The sequence below is a fragment of the Fusarium oxysporum genome, chromosome 10 (assembly GCF_000149955.1).
Source record: "Fusarium oxysporum f. sp. lycopersici 4287 chromosome 10, whole genome shotgun sequence".
In the NCBI taxonomy this organism is placed as follows: domain Eukaryota; kingdom Fungi; phylum Ascomycota; class Sordariomycetes; order Hypocreales; family Nectriaceae; genus Fusarium; species Fusarium oxysporum.
This window is the reverse complement of record NC_030995.1, coordinates 2243119-2265236: the sequence shown is the minus strand read 5'-3', so window position 1 is coordinate 2265236 and position 22118 is coordinate 2243119. Positions and strand designations below refer to the sequence as shown.

Here is a 22118-nt window from a genome sequence, read left to right as displayed (position 1 = left end):
AATGGAAGTCTGCCTTGTTGGAGAAGTGAGAAGATAAAAACATAGATAAAAGAATTGAATGAGATAGGAATACAAAGACTCCTGGTTGGCTCAGTATGGTTGAAGTTTCAAGAACTCAGTTTCAAGAGAGAGATATGCCCAGAGCCCCAATAATGCCAAAAGTATCGACATTGACACGCATTTCCACAATCTTGCCATTCTGCCAACGGCAGATTGTATAGTGGAGAAGGTCGAACTTCTTCCCATTAGGTTTAATAGGCGCAGACGCAAGATAGAGCGGCAAGGTCAAGGGTCCCTTGAATGTGCCACTGAGCATAGCAACAGTCGCAGTCCAATCGCCTTGAGCAACAACCTGTCTGTAGGGTCTGTTCTCTAGATGTAAATCCGGAAAAGCTTGCTTGAGGACCTTGAGCTGCTTGACGAAACCTTGCACATTGAGAGGTTGATCTGTGAGGCCATAAACCTTGAGATCGGGCGACAAATGCAAGCTCTTGGCGTCAAATTTACCGCTGTTCAGTGCGTCATCAGACTCGGCCATTTTTGCTTTATTAGCAGCAGAACCATCAACTTTGGGGTTTGTTGAGATTGGAGCGGTATAAGGGCTGAGTTCAATGTCTGGAAGATCAGACTCTGGTGGCACTGGAAGTAGGCCGAGTTGGCGAAACGTCGAGACAGCATCAGACCATAGATACTCTTCCATCATCAAGCCGCCATTCCAACGAGCGATGGTCATGAGATCAAATGAGACAGTTCTCTCAGTGGGTGGCAGCCAATTTCCAGATAGATCAGACAAAGGACCATCGTTAATCCCGCCGGCCTTGGCCAAAGCAACTGTCCAGTCACCTTCGCCAAAGATAACTCGGTAGTTGTGATTATGGGGAGCAGCATCGGAGTAGGTTGAGAAGGTAAGGCGAAGATCCTCAATGTGCTCCGTGAGATTCATGATGACGCCACCAGTATAATACATTGTCGAGTTGGGATGGTGGTTGAAATGAGCAAAGTCTCGGGCAATAAAAGCATCATCCGCAGACTGCATTTGGCGTGTGTTCTGCGCGACAGTCCAGTGGACATCATTGTTGGGGTTGATTGGATGTAAAGTGTCGCCTGTCCAAGTAGTCAGAATCGTGTAGATAAAAAGTGTTCTCAGCGAGGGCATTTAATTCAGTGGAACCTACGTTTCTCGTAGAATGTACCATCTCGACCAGCAAGCAGATGTGAAGGCGGGAGGGCAAGGCCGCAGGAGAGGGCTCCTCCCAGCAGACTACACAGAGCCAATGTTATTGCGGCCATGGTCGATAGGAATCAAGTTAAAATTCTGGTGTGTAGAAATGAAAGGTCGTTGGTTGAATAGTGGGATTGTTTGAACAGAGATGAGCTTCTTATACGATTTTCTATTTTAATATCTTTGTACCTATGGTAATGTTCGTCGTCCTCGGTGTGGGGCCGTACTTTCGGCCGAAGTATCCACCGTGCTTTATCAGAGGATGATATAAGCAGGTTGGATCTCTAAGCTAAGATTGACTCAACTACTCTACTGACTCGAAAGATTGGCTAGCTTTGCGTCTTTCCCAGCATATAAAGGCACATTTCGCCGTATTAGGTCTTTGAATGGGTTCCCGGTATGCTTAAATAATATTAACAGCTGGTCTTACTATAATTTCAGGATAGTCTATGCCAGATGATAATATATGCGGCCAGACATTCGTTATCTCACATCGATTATAGCACATGGTGATGGACAGAAGAATGCATTATTAAAAGGGCTTATGTCGCTAATATCGATGATGATGAGGCCAACGCTGGTAGCTTGGTGGGTACTCTGGGCATGGCGAGGGGGAATAGTCTGGGCGGCGAGCAGCCTTCTAAGGCATAGCAGTGGGAAAAACACCCGAACAACACTATTTTCTGGACCGCGAGAGTAACCAATAAAGTCTTCAAGCTAAGCATCCTCGGCGTTCTAAGAGCTGCCAATGGCTTAGGTGCCATAATATCAGAGAGTAGTGCTGGCTATAATAAACACTATTCTATGCTTATTAACTCTATTTTCTTAGAGCTAAAAAGCATAAAACCTACTAGGAAGTTTCTTGTCTTTGATGGTATAGGCTTCCACTTATCCCTCCGAGAACTCATTTGGGACTATCTTGAGAGATTGCCTTTGGTATTTATCGTTCTAACTACAAGAAGTAGGGCAGTGGCGGACCAGTATTATAAAAGGATAGAGTTCAAAGAGTTGCCTGAGTGAGTTGCAGTTAATAGTCTTTATGCATACATTGAGACAAGGTTACGATCGTAGAATAGTGGTATGATCTACTTCCGTCTTCAACTACACCGCCAAGGCAAAAAACATAGCAGGATTGACAAATACTTTGATTATCTTGGTTCGTCCCACGAAGGTTCTCGACTTGGGTACCCCATACACTCTCCCTCCACGTCAGACTGTACCTCAGCCTTATGGTCTGTCAAATGCACGATACAACCTTTCATTCCCTCAGACCCGGGCTATGCTAGACGCCAAGCTCACGCGTAGTCACGTGAATATCTATTTTCCATTTTCGTATTCTTGCATAAACCATCAGGTTAACCTTTTTCTGTTCTGGACTTGCTTGGATAGTTAGTTCTATTTTAACTAAGTACAAAGTCTCTTTGAAAGCTAACCCAGTGTACTATTAAAAAGTCTACTATAAATATAGTGCGATGCATCCTTGGTTCGACTTCTGCGGTAAGGGATATAGTCCTTTACTTCCTGGATACCGTCCTGCGAGACGGCTTTTACTGCCTTGTTAAATGGCTTAGGCTGTTGCTGAAAAATGGAAAGAAGGAGCACGCCGCTCTTTGTGACTTGCAGGGATGTCTTCTGCATTACAGGTAAGACCTCGCTCAGCGCCAGGCCATTCAGGGGATTGCAGTAGGCCAGCATGTCCTGGTGCCGAACCTGTGTATTACAGTTCGACAATACGGTAAAGGCATTATTTTCTCTGAGGGAAGAGATAGAAATCACGGATGAGCGGCCTCCGGAAACGCAGACATCGTCGGACTTATATACTTGGAAAGGGATGCGAAAAGGCCAATGTCACGCTCAAGTAATTAGACGCAGACGTAGTTGAAAGAGTCTCGAACAGTAGACTTTGAGAACCCTAAAGTTTTGATACATATGGAAGCTATATGGGCATTTAGTATAAGTAGTATGAGGACAGTGAACAAACCGACCGTTTCGTGAACCGAGACTGTTGCGTCTGTTGAATAGTCTCGACCCTAAGTCTGAATGTAAATTAGGCGATGCCTGGTTACAGAGGATAGTGGAGAGGGTAGATGCTACTATGGCTTATAAGACATTAGACACTTTGGCTTTAAGCCTCTGATTGATAGTATATAGACGGGCATTAGTCAGAGAAAGGTTAAGAGTAAAATTATACTATATTAAATTGTTAAGCTCATTTGCCAGAGATGCGTGCGTTCTTGTGATAGGAGATCTGGTTCTGATGACTGTGCCAAAGTAATTGATGCGTATCTCGGTCCCCTCAAGTAAAAGAACTGTAACTATTGAAGGATGGGCTCTCGTCGTCGCTGTACCTTACAATCCGTGTCCATCTATTGACGTCTTGAGCATGCGATGGCAGCGCACCAACTCTCAAAGACCTCAGTGAATGAAACTATCTGCTGGACAAAGGGGGACACTTTGCATTCAACAGTTACTATTTGAACGGATTGTCACCGTGATTCGAAGTAAACAAGTCTCTGGTATCTGAAGTTGACCTGACCAGCTGACCCGTGTGGAGGTCATGTATGCGATGAGCGTCTACACGATGTTCCCATCCATCTCCTTCGTGGTATTGCCACGAGTCCTCTGGCGTCTCCAGTTGAACAGAACATGTGGCTTAGTCTTGATCGCTTCCCTCATCTTCTCCTCACTACTATCCATCCAAGCATTGCCCAACGCAGCACTGACAGGATACAGCGGTGTTCCATTAAGTAAAAAGTGGTCAGCACCACGGCGGTCGAATGAGGCTGTAATGTCAAGATCGGTAGCAATTTGATCACAGAAAGTCTCAAGTGGCAGGTCGTTGACATCGCGACCAAACGGATTCTCGATCTCCTGACCAATGAACAATAGACCGAAGATGATGTATGCTGCTGTGATGGTAGCGGGTATGGCTATCCAGCCAAGAGGGCCTGTCAACTGAAAAGGTAACAGCATGACATACACGAATGTAATCTGACTGATGGCGATTGTGTAGGCGATAGGTAAAGGGGTATTGAGCACTCGATCACACCCGACTGCTACATCATTCAGCATAGTGATGTGATTATACGCGACAGTTTGGTGGATGGCGACGGATAGCTGCTTGTTTGCAACGAGGCAGTCGACAGAAATAGCCAGGTGATTCAGTATCTCAAGCGGGAGATTACCCTGGTGCTCCTCGGCTCTCTTAAGGTGCTTGCGGGGATCACTCTGAGCGAATGAGAGACCTAGATATTCACCGGCCACCTGTTTGAAGTTGGTAACTCTTCGCTTCGGCATGGCTGTTGTACGTCCAGAGAATGTGTCGAGGTGAGCAATGTAAGGCTGCATATCAGGTTGACTTGCACAGTGCTCAAATCGAAGTGTATGCTTCAGTGCAACAGCAAATCCAGCGATGAGCTTTAATGCTCCGAGCTTCTTGACGAGCAGCTCACGAGTATCTTGACCATTAGCACCGGTATCCGAAGCATGGATCCAGATGATTCGTCCGAGAGTTTGAGATGCCGTGGCTAACATTCCCCAGTATCGGCGACCCTCGGCGTATCGCTCATATGCAGTCGATGATCGAAAGGAGAGACTGAGACCGACGACGAAACCGAGGATGGTGAGAAGAACGGAATTGACGCTGAGATCGTGAACTTTCTTGGAGATCACGGTTATAGCAGTAGACCAGCAGGCGACGAGGAAAAGAGGGATGATGAGCGATGGCATGATTGAGCCGTGGAGTTGAAGGATAAGTGGCCATTTGGAATGTCCTCGGAGGTCCCTGGGACCGCTGAAATAGTTGCTATCATTCATGCCGTCACTTACTGGAGGCGAAGGCGAGGGCAGGTACTGCTGGTTCGGGGGAGTGTCAAGGCCTGAGAAGTTCTGTCTAGTCTGGGCCTGCGGAAGTGGCTTTATTTCCACTGGAGTTTCTCGACCGGCGTCCGACATGGCGAAAACGAAGCACGCAAGCAACAAAGTAGAACGCTGTCTATGGATGAAAAAAAGATAAGAGAATGGAATATTCAAAAGTGATGACCTGGCCAGGTGTTATAAAGAAGTCGGGTTTCACCATGAAAAATAAAGCTTCCCAAACGGGTTTCATATTTCGAGCTGAATGCTTAGTGCTGATGGGACTTCTGATGGTCCGACATTAGTGCTGAGAATATTGGCAGTTACCAACAAGGTTTGGCATAAGCATTCGCCAAGGCGGTCTGGCCCGCAGATAAGCTTGAGAATTGATGCTTAATTTGGTAGTGGCCTGTTTGGAATTACAGCAGTAGCTGATGACTTGGCGGTCTGCTGATGACTTGATGTTTTCAGCTTCTAATTTTAGTTAAGAGACTGAGAACTTCTGCTTTAATAGTTTTATCCCTGTCAGAAATATCGCCTCTCTCAATTATGCATTTTACTCTTTTCCGATCCAACGTACTAACTGAACTTTCGCTGCATTGATGGTCTAGAACATGATTGATGGCATCTCATGGCAAGGCCGTGCGAGAAGGGAGACTTATATCAGCGGTGAGACGGCAGTATTCAGTATTAGCTTGCATGAGCCTTATGCATTGTAGCGTTGGGTCTCTGAATGACCAGGTCTGTTGTATTGCATATGTACCTGCTACTGTCCCTACTCCACTATGTCAAACCCTCCCTGGGTCATTGCTAATCATGAGACTCCTTTTATCCCTCGCGTTGTACCTTAAATCGAACTGTCATCGTCGATTTCAAGGTCAAGCTCGGGTTTCTGAACTCCATCTCCTCATCTCCAACACTCTCGATCTTAAAGTCTCTGATCAACCCAACCAACAAGATCTTCATATTCAGCAAAGCCAAAGCTTTTCCGGGACATATTCGAGGTCCATTTGAGAATGTCTCCATGGCGTATGGGCTCAAAGCATCACCAGAGAGACGGTCCCATCGATCGGGGTTGAAGGTCTCCACGTCGGGACCCCAGATCTCGGGGTTCAGTTGCGTCATTGCTGGAACGAGCTGAACCGTGGTCCCTTTTGGGATCCTGACGCCTGCTATGTCGATATCCTCAAGTGCTTCCCACGGGATGATTAGAGTAGGCGAGTACACGCGAAGAGCTTCTCGAATGACGTTGTCGAGGTATGGAAGTTCGTCTATCGACTTGGCGGTCATGTCGGTGGCATTCATGCTGTATATCTCAGTCCTTAATCGATTTTGAGACTTTTGATCTTTGGAAAGGGCATATGTTGTCCATAAAAGAGCACTAGCTGTAGTCTCATGCCCCGCTGCGATGACCTGCATAGTCTGCGATTCCGGTCAGTGATATTACCGATGGAGGCCAGGGCAGTTGCGTACGATATCGATCAACTCATCTTTAGACAACTTCTGATTCTCAACAGAACTTGCTTCAATCATTCTCGTCAACAAATCATCCGATAGTCCACTGTCTGTACCCAACTGCTTTGCTTTTGCAACCTCGGATGTCCGCTGCTCAATCAGTTCTGTCATCATGCCCTTCAGAGCAGATTTGGCCTTGATAAAGTTCAGATTTGCGGATACAGGTAGCCAACGGAGTGGGATGAAGGGATTGATGAAACTTATAATTTGGCCAGCAAGTGGCTGTGCCAATATCCCATTGTAGCATTGCTCAAATGATAAAGGCGAGACTTTTGAGCGAAAGTCTCGAAGTTCCTTACCAACTAGCGAAACACCGATGATATCAAGTGTCACTCTTGTAAACAGATCTTCGACTGATAGGAGATTGTCAGATGATGACCGAGAAGCGAATTCACCAAGTGTATACGTACTTTCCAAGACGCCGTTGCTGTTTTGTTGGATCGCAGCATCAATTTCACTATTCAACTTGCGAGAGTATGTCATGAACGTTGGGAATAGCTTCCGAATGCTTGGACGAGATAGAGGCCCTATTACAGTTAGTATTCATGATCATAACTTTCACGAAAGAGAGGTCTTACCTGTTATGATACGTCTCAACCGCTTGTGCTGGTTACCAACGCTGAAAAGCAGACCGACGCCCAGAAACTCTCCGACAAGCGTATGAAAGAACGCCGGTTTCGCGAAGCGGTAAGCATTGGTTTGGAGGACCTCGCGACATGTCTCTATATTGTTGACGAGGAGCACCTCCGAGTTGAGCCAGGAAAGACATCGTATGAACGGTGCCTTCGGCCACCGCTGCATCCACTGGAGATAGAGTTCATTTGGTCCCGACCCACGGAGAATGCGCAAGGCGTGGCCAACTAAGAATTGATGGCCCTTGTCATGTTAGTATACTGAATGTATCACAAGCATAACGGCTGGGTCGCGAAGACGAAAACTTACTTTCGGTCCTGGAAGATGCCGCAACTCTGAGAAGGATGGTCGGAGCAAAGTCTTGATGATAAAGTGCAGCCAGATGGCAAACGCGACGAAAATTACCACTCGTACCAAGGGCAGATCCAATGGCCACATTATCACTGTGCAGTCTCTTCAATCCTAAAGAAATACAACTTGAGATTCACGTTGCTCATGTTTTGTGGTTGTGACTCTGCACTCCTGGGGCTGACAAATTGCTGACTGCTGATTTACCGCATAGCGATGTAACACGGCGGCCGCTCTCTCAATTAGAAGCCCGCTTTTGGTTCTAGAATAGCCAATTGAGGGCTTTTGACGCATCTACGCTCGGGATCTACAAATAGCTGCATATTAAAGCCTCCAAAAGTAAGCACTAGCCCATGCGACCTAGTTCTCATTGAGCCAGACTTTAGGTGACAAGAACTATGAGAGTGTTATTTTGAGTTGATAGACCTGACAGCTGATGCTTGCATCGCGCGCCTTACTCATAACAAGAACGAGTGGATATCCTGAAATTTCTTCGAGGCTGCTGAGCATTGGTAGAGGCAACAGGAGAAACTTGTTTTATGCGGGAGGCAAGATGGTATTTTGTACGGAGTACAAAGTTGGGTTTCGGCATGGGGGAGAACTGTCCTCATGTGCATCTCGGCAGCCCAACATTGAGCTGGTAACTGGCGTCTGGATTGACTGTCCTTGATGTACATGCTTGTTGTTGTACTTGTTACCATTGGGATGAGAGAGTAACTACATGGCTGCTCTTCATGGCCTATATAATTAATACTCTCTGTTCTCAATTTATGTATTTCAGTCTGACGTGTGAGTGAGATTGCAAGCGCAGAGCCCAAGAGTGGGGGTCAACTAAACCAGCCCTTCCAGTGCATAGTGCGCTGCACGCCATTGGCTGAACCTGTAAGAAAGGTTTGAAACGATCCTCCACCTCAAGGGATAACTACTCGGTAATTAATTACCTTTTAGCTTCAGGACCTCCTTACCGAGACTGAAGTTTATTTCAGCCCTATCGTTTTCCTGTTTGGGACGTATTTTAGTGTCTGGCATGGTGGAAACAAGAGCGTGTTTCTAGCTTTACGATTTCACCCTGGAGATCTCATTGTGTGTCCTGTGACGACTTTAAAACAGATGACATTCAACCTTGATATCTACTTACTTTCCCTTTGTGTATACTTTAAATCTTACTTGAGCATACAATAAGCCACATACCACACACCGAAACTAAATAGCATGCCTACTATTAAAGTCACCCTCCACCAAGCGCACACCTTCAATAACCCTTCCCATATCCGTCTTGTCAATAGTCCCACAGTCCTGTCTAACCTTTTCCAAAAGCTCCTTCAGGAACGCCGCAGGGCTCTTCGTGAAACCACATTGGCTCCCACTACCACCAGCCGCACCATCGTCCGCAGCATCCCATGCCAAACCCAGCAAGCCACAGACAAGCTTGTAGTCCTCAAACGACGAGAGGTAAAGCTGCCCAGCGAAGAGATTGAGAAACGTGATGATGTCTCTCGGTATCTCTTCCACGACCTTCTTCCCCACAGAATACAGCTGAAGGTCGTCCAGCGATCGAAAACCAAGGTTGACCCTCGGAGCGTAAAGGTGCAAAGAGACATGCTCTGACTCTTCGATAAGAGGAAGAAAGTGCTGGGCCTCGAATGGACTTATAACAACCATTCGAAAAGCACCCTCTTCGTTCTTACCAGTCAACACCCACTGTACAGGGCGTTGATAAGTGTCCGAGTAGCTTTTACCACTAAACACACCTTTAACAGTATGGGCAAAGTCCATACTCACCCATACCGTCTCCGGGAACTCCTTGACGTCAAAGTGGACAGCTGCCGACGTCTTATTCAGACTGTGAAACGCGGGTTTCATGACAGCTCGGAAGGCGGTAGATGACTCTGGGAACGAGCCATCTGCTATCCACTCCTGCAGAAGCCTATTGACACTATGGGTGTCTGGCTTCAGGGCAGGGACCTTTTCGACTTGGCGCTCGTGCTGTGTCTCTGGAGCCAGCTCTCGTTCTTGCTCTTCTTGCAGAGAGCAAGTGTGAAGTCTTTCCAGACCAAAGTCTTCACACCGGGACTTGAAGACCCTTGCGGCGGAGTCGTTCAGCTCTTCTGTGAGTGAAGAACAGTTTGTGAGACCTTTCTCGGGACGATACCTCTCAGTCAAGCTCTGCCCTTCCTCCTCGAGAAACTCGTCAGACTTGGTATCATTGTCAGAGAGACGGGACCAGAGGGCTTCTTGCTTGGAGAACCTAACACCCTGTGTAAGCCACAGGGGCATAGCCCTCTTCAGGTCAAGACATGTCTCAGTGATAGCCCAGCAAAGGACATCAGAGACAGAGATTCCATCCCTGCTAGAGGCATCTTCACCCTTGAGCTGAACGATCTTCTGCTCAATCTCCCAAGGAATGCAGAACTCCACTGTCTGTCCCTTCCCAAGCTTTCGCATCCGCATACAAGCTTGAACCAACCTATCTTTCGTCAGACCAGCACCAAGAGTGACCACAGCACGATAGTTGGCAGGAAACTTCAGATCTGTTCCGCGGGTATGTGCCTCGTCCAGGAAAACAAGACACCTGTCCAGCTGCTGGGAGAACGGGGATGTCTGGAAGTCTTCGATCTTGCCGGAACGGTCAATAATAACGATTTCGTCGTTGTCGTTGAAGAACACCACAGCTTGTGTAGAGTTATGATCCTGGTAGCAGGCTAGCCATTGTTTCGCAAATTCCTCATTAGTAAGGTCGACGACTTGGGCGCCAACGTCGAGAATAACTCGGGTATTAGGGCTCATGTTGGAAACCATCTGCAGAAGGAGACTGGTATCTACAGTGGTACCCTTTGCTTCTTGGGGCATCAATGAGATTCCATTCTCTGGCTGGAGCAGGTATTCTAGGACAAGCGCGTTTGTATGCTTCTGCTGCGGTAAGTCGAGCTGTTTGACGTCAAGTGGCAGAACATATCGCGAGTCGTTGGTTCCACTGAATCCTGTAGTGGGATTATCCTTCTTCTTACCAAGGTCCCAACCGGAAGCTGAAAGCTTGTGTGGGAATTCCTTAGACTCCTTCGCGAATACCAGATGACACAGGTAGTAATCAACCGCCGCTTTAGAATATCGTACGTGAGAAAATATCTCCGTAGTGCACAGCACCCGATCCCTCAGATTGACTCCCTCTAGGTTCCTGAAGGCTTGTGGTAGCAATGGTGCAGTCTTGACCCAATCTTGGTACTCCTGAGTGGCATTGTCCGATCGACTAAGCAATTCAAACGCCGCGAACAAGGCATCATCGTCAAGGCCGCTGTAGTAATAACTCAGACAAGTGAGCGTAATCACCACGTCAGGCTGACTGAACTCAGATCGCGGAGTTGGGTTATCCTTTGCTCGGAAGGGAACCGCCAATTTGGTTATCTTCTCTCTGTTGTGATCGACACCGTAGTTCACTCTCCAACGCTTACTTCCCAGTGCAAATGAAAGGATTCCTCCTGCAAAGAGTCCACGGAGGAGAAGGATGTTTCTGCTTGTCATTTCGTTCCAGAGGGAGCTTGTCTCTACGGCTTCGATGTCGGCAGCTGTTGGCTCAGGCTGGGAAATGTACCGTTGAACTGCATCTCGGATGCGTCTGGGCTGGCGTGCAATAGGGAACCCAGCCATGCCAGTATCACAAACTGCCTCGGTGACACGGTTGAATATTTCAGCTTCAGCATCAGGGCGTAAGATTCGTAAGCGGGGATATCTTCCAACATGCCGAGCGTCGAATTCAATGGAATGTGGGTACTTGGACTTGACGTCCGCTCCAGCTTTGGCAACGAGGCCCATGACTTCTTGGATGACAACCCATCTATCAGGGCTATGTTCAATCGGCCGTTGCTTTCCAAGAGTGTAGATGAGTTCGAACTTGACACTGAAATTCTCATCACTCTCGTCAACGATATCTCGAGAGGAGCGACCAAAAAGATTCCTTGTCTGCGACATTGCTTCCGCGACTTCCATATTTCCCCTGATTCGAGATTCCACCTCCATCAGTTGGAACGAAAGTAGGTGCTCGGGCTGAACCATCAAGACACCACCTTCCTCCATACATCGTTTCATCAGACGCTGGATAGCATGTGCCGTTCGGAGATCCATCTTGGTGTCTCGAGAGAAGGGGAACAAATACACTGGTCGATCAAGGAGTCCTGATAACTTCGAGATCAACATCTGATGCATCTGCTTCGCCTGTGGCTTTGCGACAATGACTCGAACCAGCTTCGATCCATCTCCAAGAGCTGTAGCGACGATGGGCACGATGACTGTTGACTTTCCTTCGCCCATGTTAAGCTGCATCACTGAGTTTTGGTTCTCGGGAGGATTGATCATCTGTTCAGCGATCTGCTGCTGAACATCGCGAATCATATGTTCGCTCTCGCTCTCCAGTAGTAGCCACTCTGGGTGGTCATAGGGGCTCCAGCTTTGATGGCCACCGTTTTCAAGTTCACGAATGAGATCGACGTGACTGGACTGGAACCGAATTAGGCGTTTGGCTCGTTGCATTGCGGTAATGGCAATTCCGTAGTGAATTAAGCTTTCTTTCCATCCCGCAGAAAGACTCTTCCATTGCGGTGGTCTCAGCTGTTGCAGGATCTGAGTAGGTGACATCCTAGGAAGGAATCCGGCTTCTTCAAGGACATCAGACGTTGTGTGCGGGAGTGTGCTTGAAGGCGAGAGGGAAGAGATTAGATAATCATGAAGCCTTGTTAGGTGAGATTCGCATTTCTCCAAGTGGTGCAGGAGTAGGTCCGGGAGCTTTCGAAGCTGTTCCATCTTCAGCTCGTATTCAACATGGCCGTCTAAGCTTGAAAGACTATCCTTCAGCTCTCTCAGATACCTGTGCTCATAGTCAAGCTGGGCTTTGGAATCAAGGTTGCCAATGATACCACTGAGCTTGCTGCTATGTCTGTCCCTCTCTGAGTTCATGAGCAGTCGAGCTAATGCTGGAGGAGTCTTGTGGTGCAACACGCCTGATGACGAGAACAGGTCTGAAGTAGCCACGAATCTCGAGCCCGATCTCTTCGTGGGAATTAACGTCCTTGGTAGTGCTGGTGGTACTTGTGTGAACTCACCCGACGGTGCGTCTCTCATGTAAGAAGCAACCATTTCCAGATGCTGCTTCAAGCGAAGATTCTTCAGCCACTGGTTCCACTTTCCAAAGGCACTTTCCACGGCAGGTCCCATCTTGATATACGTCGCCAACTCCATGTTCGGATCTTCCGGCTCTTCTGGATCATCTGTAGGCCATTGTCGTTTCAGGTGCTTTACAAAACTATCAACAGCTTTGAAGCTCTTCTTTCTGTAGTCTTCTCTTCTTCTTTGCCCAACCTCGCTGCCCTTCTCGTCGAAACGACGAGCAGATATAGCGTCAGGGCTGCTTGCGAAACTGACTACATACGGTGCCACCGCGGCACGCAGGTCCTCGTCCCGGATGTGACATCCGGCTGATAGGTTGTATGATGATGCAGCGGGTGGTCTGCAGTCAGCTAAGGATCGGAACTGGGTGAGCAACAGCAGCGCCTGGCCGACTTGTGCATCGTACTCTGGGGAATACGACATTGTGGCCATCCACATCATCAGCTCGAACTTGTCGAACCATGTGACTGACTTCTTGAATGAATTGTGAAGCTGAAACCATACAGACGATAGGTATGATGCGGGGCCTTGGAGCCAAGAGGAGTCGTAGTCGATTCTGCTTTTCGGCAAGATCTCCCTGGTGTGGACGCGTTCGTCGCCCGTCATGAGACTGAAGAGACGGTGGCCAAGCCTGCCAGATACCGGTCTCGAAAGGGTGCCAGACCTGTTGTAGACTCGGTACGCCATCTCTGCGGTACGTGTAGACCTTTCTGATGATTTACTCTTCTCCCTTGATGCGTAATTGACATCATGTTTAGTCGTGAAGTCTTCAGCGCCAAAGCCAGAGACTCGATTTCCAGATGTTCGAAGAATGGCGCGATCCACCAACGCATCTACCGAACGGTGTTGTTCTAAGCATGAGAGAGGGTTCTTGGGAAACAGGAACTGGACTTCGCGATATTTGTCAAAAATGTTTCGAACTTCCTTCCCAAATCTGTCATCTTGGAATATGTAGCTCAAGTCATTCCGCCACCGGATGTTCTGCATCTCCCGTTGATCGGCGGGATAGTATGACCTCTTCGGCGATAACTGGGCGATATTTGACAGCATGGTATACGCCACTTGGGAGAAGGCCGTAGGTGCTCTGATTGAGGCAGAACCAAGAATAGTGAGAGCCTCTTCAGTTCCTGTGCGCTGGATGAAGGGATCCTGGAGGCAGTATGATGTTAGAGCGTGGAGGTATGCAAGATACATTTTGCTTTCTACCTTGTCGTTGGGTATGATTCTGCGAAGAAGGGGATCTAGTCTGTAAGTTTGAACTCGACTTGCCGTTTCACGGTCAAGAAAAACCTCGGCGTGATTCTCGACACCGTGCCCAGTGGACATTCGACAGCTCACGTTTCCTTCGGGTATGATGGCTGATCTGACTTGAGAGTCATGGGAATGTCGTAGGACGAGTTTGTTCTCAAGTCCGATGAGAGTTCCAATGGCCTGATCGTGATCAACCTCCATATCGCGGAATTGTCGAGACTTGATGTTTGATGTCCCTGACCTGATCGTGAACTCAAGATGAATTTTTGGCAGCTTTATTCCAAGTTCCTTGCTTTCTTGGTGGAGAACCAGATGAAGGTCCGAAGCAGGCTGAAGACGTGAGAAGATATTCGAAATATGCTGCCCAAGCTCACTCCATGGAGAAACGAGCACGTTCTCCTTACCAAGTGATAGCTTCCATGTGTCAGTGGACTTTCTTAAGTGCCAGCTCTCCATATTCTTGCTTGGCCAAGGGTCAGTGACTTGGCAGAACTCAACATCTCCAGACGCTTCCTCAAGCCAATGAACGTGATTATCAGCGAAGATGTCGGGGAGAAGATCTTGGAGGGTCCTCGATGGTATCAAGTCCAACGTCGAGCCCTTCTTGGAAAGACGTACAAGAAGGTCATCAACGCGCTTCTTTGTCTGTATACCAAGATGAACTGTATACCCGTGAAACATTTTCGTCGCACAGAAGCTCATACCCGGCAGGTTGCTCGGCACGACTTCCATAGTCGCAGACCCGAATAGCTTCTGATACTCTCGATGAGTCTCATACTGTCGATGGAGTCGTGATACGGGCGATCCATTGACCAATAATTGTCCTGTGAGAAGGCTAATATGAACTTGGAGCTTTCCAGTAGCTGTCGTGACCCAGTGATCCGAGATTGAGGACCATTCACCGGTTCGTACAAAATCAGGCCATCGTCGCTTAATGACTAAATCGAGGCTTAAACTTCCCTTGGAGACTATCTCGTTCGCCAGAATAGGTAGGGCTCTATGCATTGTCATTTCGTATCGGTCGAGCATAATGCCATACAGTGCATCTCCCTGCAGATGTTGAAGGTCGGCATAGTTATGGATGATGATCGAGGTTTCCAATAGTATAGACGCTTGCTGTTCATCGGCCAACACCTGTTCAAAGTGTTCACCCTCTAAATTGAACGTCTCGATGCAAACAAGGGCAATGTGTATTGCCGCCTCGATAAATTCCTTCCGTTGCGTGCGATGCTCAATATCTTGGACCTTTGTCAAAAGATGCATCACCCATTTGTATGAGATCTTTCGGCATCTTGTGATGAGCTCCAGAATTTGCGTTGACAGAGACTTGTCTGCGATGGCAAGAAGCCGAGTAGTCAAACAGGTGAAAGAGCAAAGTGATGTGTACGACTCCCAATTCTCCTGAACTCTTGACACGCTTTCATTCAAGTACTTCAGCAACTGCGAACCGAATTCCACTTCTGTCGGTCGAGTATGCGCTTGTCTTGTCGTCTCGTCTTTGTGAAATGGGCCAGCTTGTAGCATCATCTGAAGTAGGAATAACGCAGTCTCAGGCTTATTGAAGTCAACCGTCGGCATAGCAAGCTGCGTAATGATGTTCATCCACTGAAGTCGATATCCATACGGCAAAAGAGCTAAAGCCTTAAACTCTCCAAGGGACATATACTCTGGACACTCCGACTGACTCGCGATAGCCTGGTTGGGTGTTTCGCCGTTTTCACAGCGCCATGTCCGAGCCATGAATCTCTGCAAAGCATGAGCTCTGCTTGGAAGCTTGATGGTGCAGCGCTTTGAGATATCTGTCGTTGGTTTGAAGGTAGACAGAAAGGTATTTCTAGAGCTGTCATGATACTGAAAGCGAAGACCGTTGTTAAGACAGACATCAGCCTCAGTACATGTTTCAATAGATTTCTGGTTTCGATGTGTCTGAGAGTGCGGTTTAATCTCAGAGAGGAGTTGTACTCTGTGCCGTTGTGATTCAAACCAGGGACTCAGTGGTTTATATGTCGTCAAAGGGAAGGATGCACGGGGATAGTCTCCAGCGCTAGACGATTCAAATCTCAAGATGTTATCCAGGAAGTACACTGTAGCATCTCGCCATACGGCAAAAGTGACGGGGACGTCCATCTCGAAAACAGAAGTTTGGGCCTCAAGCTCATCTGCAGAAAGAGGCCACTCATGAGACGCGATTTTGAGCTTCTTTGCTTTGGCGGGGAGAGCACAGCGTCTGCATTTATTCTTGGGATGGACGTAATACTCCACGTCGTGTTGAACTTGGAGGACCTGCTCGCATTGCATGTCGTCGTATTTCTTCATAATAGCGTCGTACTTTGCTTTGAGTTCCCGAAACTGCTTTATTTTCTTATCGCGATCTTGTTGTGCATTGCGCTCGATCTGCTCTTTCTTCGCTTGGAGCTTGGGTGATTGTCGAAAGTACTCAACGGCGAAGGATAGTCGTTGGCCGTAGGATAAGAGTGCCGATAGCTTTAGTTTCCTGAATGGATCTTCGAGGTATTCCTCTAACCGATTTAAACGCTCCATGTCACTCTTTGAATGAAGTAAGAGATCGCTGAAGACCTCTCGAGGAATCTCATGTCGATACTTCAACATCAAAGGGTTGTGGTGGATGGCCATCTTATCGATCGCTACCCAGATCTCACCAAGGGTAAGAAGCATTCTTGACATTCCCTCGGGACGACCTGTATACCATCTCTCCGCAGACATGTGGTAATGCTCAAGCAGTGTCTTCAGACCGTGGCATGATTGTTCGCTGCTTAAGTGGTGTTCAAGCCATGTGTCGAGGTTACCCCGTACCCAGGTCTCGACGGCTGCGAGCTCGAAAGATTTGCTGTCGTTATTGACAGAACCATTGATAGTGGGAAGGGTAAGAGGCTCAAGGGCCAAAGCGATGGGCTTGGCTTTGAATTCCTTTGTTGTCGGTAGATGTTGTCGCCGGGGGATAGTTGCGAGGAAGGTGTCAAGTTCAGGCAACGAAAAAGCGGTATGTTCTTCGTAGTTGAACTCGGCCAGTGCATTGAGGTCAAGTGGTTGTTCGTTTCGTCTCTGGATATTGATCCATCTCTTCTTCAGCTTTACAGAGGCCGATGAGACGATATCCTTGATAATATGAATCCATGCTCCATCTTCAATATCCCCAAGTTTGCAAAGTCGTCTCGAGATCTTGGCCATCATCAAATGAATCATCTCACTAGATGACGACTTTTCACAAGCAACTTTAAGAGCTTGGGCTATCAAGAACACCATGAAGCGCTTGTAAAGGTCCAGTGATCCTTGTGGATGACACGTCATGGTGAGTTGAAGGCCAACACGAAGAAGAAGCCATAGCGGTGATCTCATCCAAGGATCTCTACTATTATTCCACGAAACTTCTTCACGCGTCCTCTTCTGAATCGCCTTGATCTCACCAGGTGTCCCAGCACCTCGCAGAAAACTTGTTAACAGCTCCGTGACAATGCGAGGATCTGTTGTATCGCGCTCCTCATTGTGCATCTGCTGAGCCTTCTTGACCTTGGGCTGCATTTCTGCAACAGCCTGATGACTCATCTTGACAAGAGTCTTGGTCAAGACCTCTTGAAATGAGGAATTGTTGAAGTCTTTGGCAGAGACTTCTGTCACGGTGGCGGGGAACTCGCGAATAAGACGACCTTTCGTCGTCATAGCTGCTTTGTTAGTAGGAGAGAGCTCAAAGGTCTGGAAAGAATATGAGCTCTCTAATCTTCGAATAATCAAACCTGCATTCTGTTCCGTAATATGATACATTGAGGCGGCGTCCGCTGTTCTTGCGTCAGTAATGGGATTGATTAAGGCTTGCTACAGAACTTACCCTGTTCTGAAAGCCTCTTCAAGGAGTTCTGCACACTTCTAGAATCCAGGTACCCGTTCGAATCTCGAGCATCCCGTGTGTTCTTCAACATGGAGATGCAGTGTTTTGCCACAAGGTCATCATCATCGCCTGATAATTCCCCGAAACGCGCTAGGATTTGGATGACGAAGTTGATGAGGAATTCCTCGTTTAATGCTAAGGTATCATCATGCCCTGGTAACTTGGCGGGTAAGATGAGATGGTGAAATAGGTAGTCGAGTTGCTCGTCTGTGCATAGCATTGTCTGCACTGGAGTTTGGTGAGATGCATCCATTGTGAAGTAATGAAGGATTTGGTTTTTCTTGTCGGGGAAGAATGTTGTAAAGGAAATGGCGAAGAGGCAGGGCCTTTTATAGTGTGTTGAAGAAGATGCAAATACGTTCTGAAAGGCAAAAGTGCTAATATTGAAAGCTTATCTGCTGTATAAATTGCCGTTGTCAATTTTATCGTAACAAGGTTCCGCTACAAATTTGATTATTGGCTGAGGAAGTGGTAAGCTTTCCTCTACGTCAACGATGCTTTCAAATCGGGATATAGGCTATCAAGATGCCATTACCAAGACGGGTTAAAAGTGTCAATATTGATGCAAAGATGTATGGTTCAGAATCCGAGTGTCCTGGATCTTGTTAGCATCCGTAGTTTGGCTGTGACGCATATCATCTGTTTCATTGAACATCACCTACAGTTCCATACACTTCTAGCCTAAGGAATAGTTCGCGTCAATAAAACCAACGAATAATACAAAACTAATAAATGTAAGCGAGGGTTTGCTTAATACAGTATCCGAGAAGCCATTTCTTTTGCTTTCCAAACATCATGTGGTGATGCTGTCTCACATTCTTTTCACAGCCATATGCTTTCGTGACTCTATGTCAAAGTTTCAAGATAGAGTTTAGCGCAGCGTGTCACAACCATGGTGCCTGGCGCCGATCTCCCGCGTGCCAGCCTGGCTCCATCTCTCCCTGAAACCGTTGTCTTCCAGGTCTACTCGTGGGGGCACAGCAGGGTCTCGGTACTCTTCAGCACGCCAGCTCTATGGCACGTCTCTCCCTAGTTGTCGGCAAAGAGACACGGTCTCATGTGAAACCTTCTGACCATAATCAGCGCAGAAGCACGTGCAAATCTCCCCAGAATGCGCCACTGCAGCTGTCTCGGGCCCGGGGATATCTTCCGCCCGCCTACGTCACCACCAGGGATATTTGCAGCGCAGCGCAGCGTGGCATACCCAAATGCCAATAAATTAGGCTACAGAATAAAAACGATAGGCACCAGAATACACTGCAGGCTGCAGAGGCATCCAATTACGCGTCCCAATTTCATGATATCCCTCTTCATTTCGGTTACATTCTGGCTTCTCCTTTCGCCTTTGGGCAGGGATGCAATGCACGCACGTCCTGAGGCCCGGATGCGGCGGGGCCTCACATCATTTCGAGGTGGCTTGATGTATCAGCTCAGCATGCTGTGCGATTAAAAGGGTTGCTTGACCGCTTAATGTCGTGTTTATCTTTTCATTCTTCTCACCTCATTCTTACATTCTTTATTTCGTATGTTTTCGGGTGAATGAGTCGGTGACCATGGCCCTGAAGCAGAATGGAGGCGCTCATTTGAGTAGCGATATTGACTTTATCCCAACACCCAAAGCGCCCGCTGACGTACTCTCTACTGGCAAGAATCCGGGCGTTCCTTTGACCAATGCAAGTCTTCTCCCATTGCGCAGTGTCATGTCTGCTAATTATTGCGAATAGTCTCCCGCTATTAAAAACGCTCCCCTCCCAGCCGACGGCCCCGGATACGAACAATGGTCCAACATCTTCCTCGGTGTCGCTCTCTACGGCGTTCCCCAATGGCTCTCATGGAAACTCGGAGGCGGGTTTAAGCTTGCACTTTTCCTCGCCATCTTCACCACTGTCCCTGTGCTAGTCGTCATTTGGACTTTCATGTCCAAATTGAGCCCGCGAATCAACGATAAAGTCCATTTACCTGGCCGACCGATCGAGTTTTATCTCACTTTCAAAACCGACCAGCTTCGCGCGCGATATACAGGCCGGCATAAAGTCCCCATGAGTAAATTTTTTGAGCTTTACTTCACAGGCCAAGTCGATCTTAACGCCGACGCCCTCGAAGTATTTGAATATCGACATGATTGGGCGACGTTTAATTTCACCAGCGAGACGTTTAACTACATTTTATTCACTTTCTTCCCCGATGTCATTCTTCATCTGCGCTCGCAGGATGAAGAGCAAGTTCGCACGAATTATGACAGCGGAAACGACCATTACGCTTGGTTTCTGGGCCCACGAATGATATACACCTCCGGCATAATCTCAGACCCCGACCGCGAAGAAACACTTGAAGAAATGCAAGACAACAAACTCGCTATCGTCTGCGAAAAAATTAACATCAAACCCGGCGATCGAGTCCTCGACATTGGCTGCGGATGGGGTACCTTGGCCAAATTCGCGAGCTTGAACTACGGCGCCAACGTCACAGGTGTTACTCTCGCGAGGAATCAAGTCCAATGGGGAAACGATGGGTTGAGAAAAGCGGGTGTGAGCGAGGAGCAGAGTAGACTTTTATGCTGTGATTATCGTGATATTCCGGAGCAAAAGTTTGATAAGATCACGCAGCTTGAGATGGCGGAGCATGTTGGCGTGAGGCGGTTGACGGGGTTCTTTCGTCAGTGTTATGAGATGCTGGAGGATGATGGGGCGATGTATGTGCAGTTGTCGGGGCTGAGAAAGGCGTGGCAGTATGAGGATTTCATTTGGGGCTTGTTCCTGAATAAGTATATCTTCCCTGGGGCTGATGCATCGACGCCGTTGTCCTTTTACGTTGGATGTCTTGAAAGCGCTGGATTCGAGGTCAAGAGGTAAGTTACTTGAACTTCTTAAAGGTATTCACTAACTGGCCCAGTGTTGACACTGTTGGCGTTCATTACTCCGGAACACTCTGGCGATGGTACAGAAACTGGCTTGGAAATGCTGAAAAGGTCAAAGCCAAATATGGCGTACGGTGGTTCCGCGTACGTATCCCCGGTTACTCAATCGGTGACGAAATAGCTAACTCGAGCAGATCTGGGAGATTTTCCTGGCTTATTCCACCATCGCATCCCGTCAAGGTTCGGCTACGTGCTTCCAGATTGTGGTTGTCAAAAACCTCAATTCGACACAGCGCATCAACGGTGTTTACTCTCAGTATGGTTTGCAAGGAGCTCTTGAGGCGGCTCGAGCTGCTGGAAAGGCTGTTCTGCCTAAGTGATGGGCCTTGGTTGGAGGGGCGTGAACCTCAGTGGTATGAAAACGCTTGCGGGTTGATTTTTTGTTGGTAGCTAGGGTGAATATTTTATGAATGGTTTTGGCGGTGTTTCTTTACATCTGTGAATTCAGTATGCCACTAGCTAATGGAGGACCTGGTAGTTTGGAGAGTCATCATCTTGATTTTATAATCTTTTAACGCCTCGATCCTGCACATACAATACGTGAGAATACCGTGCAAACTGAGAGAGATCAGAACGAAGTGAGATGGCTATCATTCAACAAGGTTCATAAGCCATTAGCTGGTCGCAGCATAGAGACCAACAACTCCTCCAGCGCCAATAAGAACGGCCCTCACGAGGTTCAACCACCGGAACCTCTCCAGCAACTCACGGACCTTTTCATCTTCTTCTACCGTGGACTCCCTCTCCGTTTGTTCCTGAGGACCGCTTAAGTCCGCGAACTCGAATCCTTCATCCGTTCCTTTAACAGACTCCCAAGCACTCCGACCCGTGGATGTGTCATACTCAGACGCTTTTTCACTCCTCGTCCCACCAAGTTTATTATTCTCCTTGATGAGCGTGAAGTTTGTAGGAATCATGAGTTGAGTAAACGGCGCGATGCTAAATGCTAGAGCTGCAGCGGTTAAGAATGTATTGGCTTTGACAGTGTTGGTTGAGACAGCGTATAGAGGACCGGTGCCTGGGAAGTTACTAGAGGATGCAGAGTATATAAAGCCAATGGTTGATAGAAGTGAGGCTGATGGGAATACGTGTGATCCCCGACTGAACAGCCATCGGATAGAGGGTAGAGACCGAGAAGCAGGCTGAGATTGAAGCTCTGGCACGTCGAAGAATGTGAGGGTTGCGATACCACCCGATGCCATCAAGGCAGTGGAGATAGAGATGATTTCAACTGTAGACATTTTTGCTCAAACACTGGATGAAACAAGAATTAATATCAATTGAATTGGCATGGATTGGATCTCAAATGTTCGGAT

The 22118-nt window shown here is 47.8% G+C and overlaps 6 protein-coding genes across 8 annotated transcripts; 1 reads left to right on the top strand and 5 right to left on the bottom strand.

Moving 5' to 3' along the window:
• Positions 1 to 121: 121 nt before the first annotated feature.
• FOXG_11720 (uncharacterized protein) lies at positions 122 to 1290 on the bottom strand (the record flags this gene model as incomplete). Its single annotated transcript, XM_018391440.1, has 2 exons — positions 122 to 1104; positions 1176 to 1290. 2 exons carry the CDS (start codon positions 1288 to 1290, stop codon positions 122 to 124), a joined length of 1098 nt encoding a protein of 365 aa, XP_018250082.1.
• A 2506-nt stretch (positions 1291 to 3796) lies between these two features.
• On the bottom strand, positions 3797 to 5176 carry FOXG_11719 (uncharacterized protein; the record flags this gene model as incomplete). The annotated part of the gene is made up of 1 exon (XM_018391439.1): positions 3797 to 5176. The coding sequence occupies one exon, from the start codon at positions 5174 to 5176 to the stop codon at positions 3797 to 3799; it is 1380 nt and encodes a 459-aa protein (XP_018250081.1).
• Positions 5177 to 5769: 593 nt separating this feature from the next.
• On the bottom strand, positions 5770 to 7765 carry FOXG_11718 (uncharacterized protein). The gene is made up of 5 exons (XM_018391438.1): positions 7535 to 7765; positions 7171 to 7468; positions 7003 to 7119; positions 6551 to 6945; positions 5770 to 6499 (listed from the first exon to the last, which is right to left on the bottom strand). Exons 1-5 carry the CDS (start codon positions 7661 to 7663, stop codon positions 5906 to 5908), a joined length of 1533 nt encoding a protein of 510 aa, XP_018250080.1. The 5' UTR covers positions 7664 to 7765; the 3' UTR covers positions 5770 to 5905.
• Positions 7766 to 8776: 1011 nt separating this feature from the next.
• FOXG_11717 (uncharacterized protein) lies at positions 8777 to 18138 on the bottom strand (the record flags this gene model as incomplete). Its single annotated transcript, XM_018391437.1, has 2 exons — positions 8777 to 17775; positions 17826 to 18138. The coding sequence occupies 2 exons, from the start codon at positions 18136 to 18138 to the stop codon at positions 8777 to 8779; spliced, it is 9312 nt and encodes a 3103-aa protein (XP_018250079.1).
• Positions 18139 to 19054: 916 nt separating this feature from the next.
• FOXG_11716 (cyclopropane-fatty-acyl-phospholipid synthase) lies at positions 19055 to 22103 on the top strand. 3 transcript variants are annotated; one of them, XM_018391435.1, is made up of 4 exons: positions 19055 to 19558; positions 19610 to 20733; positions 20778 to 20886; positions 20937 to 22103. In XM_018391435.1, exons 1-4 carry the CDS (start codon positions 19439 to 19441, stop codon positions 21120 to 21122), a joined length of 1539 nt encoding a protein of 512 aa, XP_018250076.1. In that variant the 5' UTR covers positions 19055 to 19438; the 3' UTR covers positions 21123 to 22103. The 3 variants fall into 3 exon arrangements, with proteins under 3 accessions (XP_018250076.1, XP_018250075.1, XP_018250077.1); XM_018391434.1 differs by having other exon boundaries at positions 19358 to 19558; positions 20778 to 21294; XM_018391436.1 differs by having other exon boundaries at positions 19358 to 19558; positions 19610 to 20886; positions 20937 to 21294.
• On the bottom strand, positions 21417 to 22043 carry FOXG_11715 (uncharacterized protein; the record flags this gene model as incomplete). Its single annotated transcript, XM_018391433.1, has 1 exon — positions 21417 to 22043. One exon carries the CDS (start codon positions 22041 to 22043, stop codon positions 21417 to 21419), a length of 627 nt encoding a protein of 208 aa, XP_018250078.1.
• Positions 22104 to 22118: the final 15 nt, after the last annotated feature.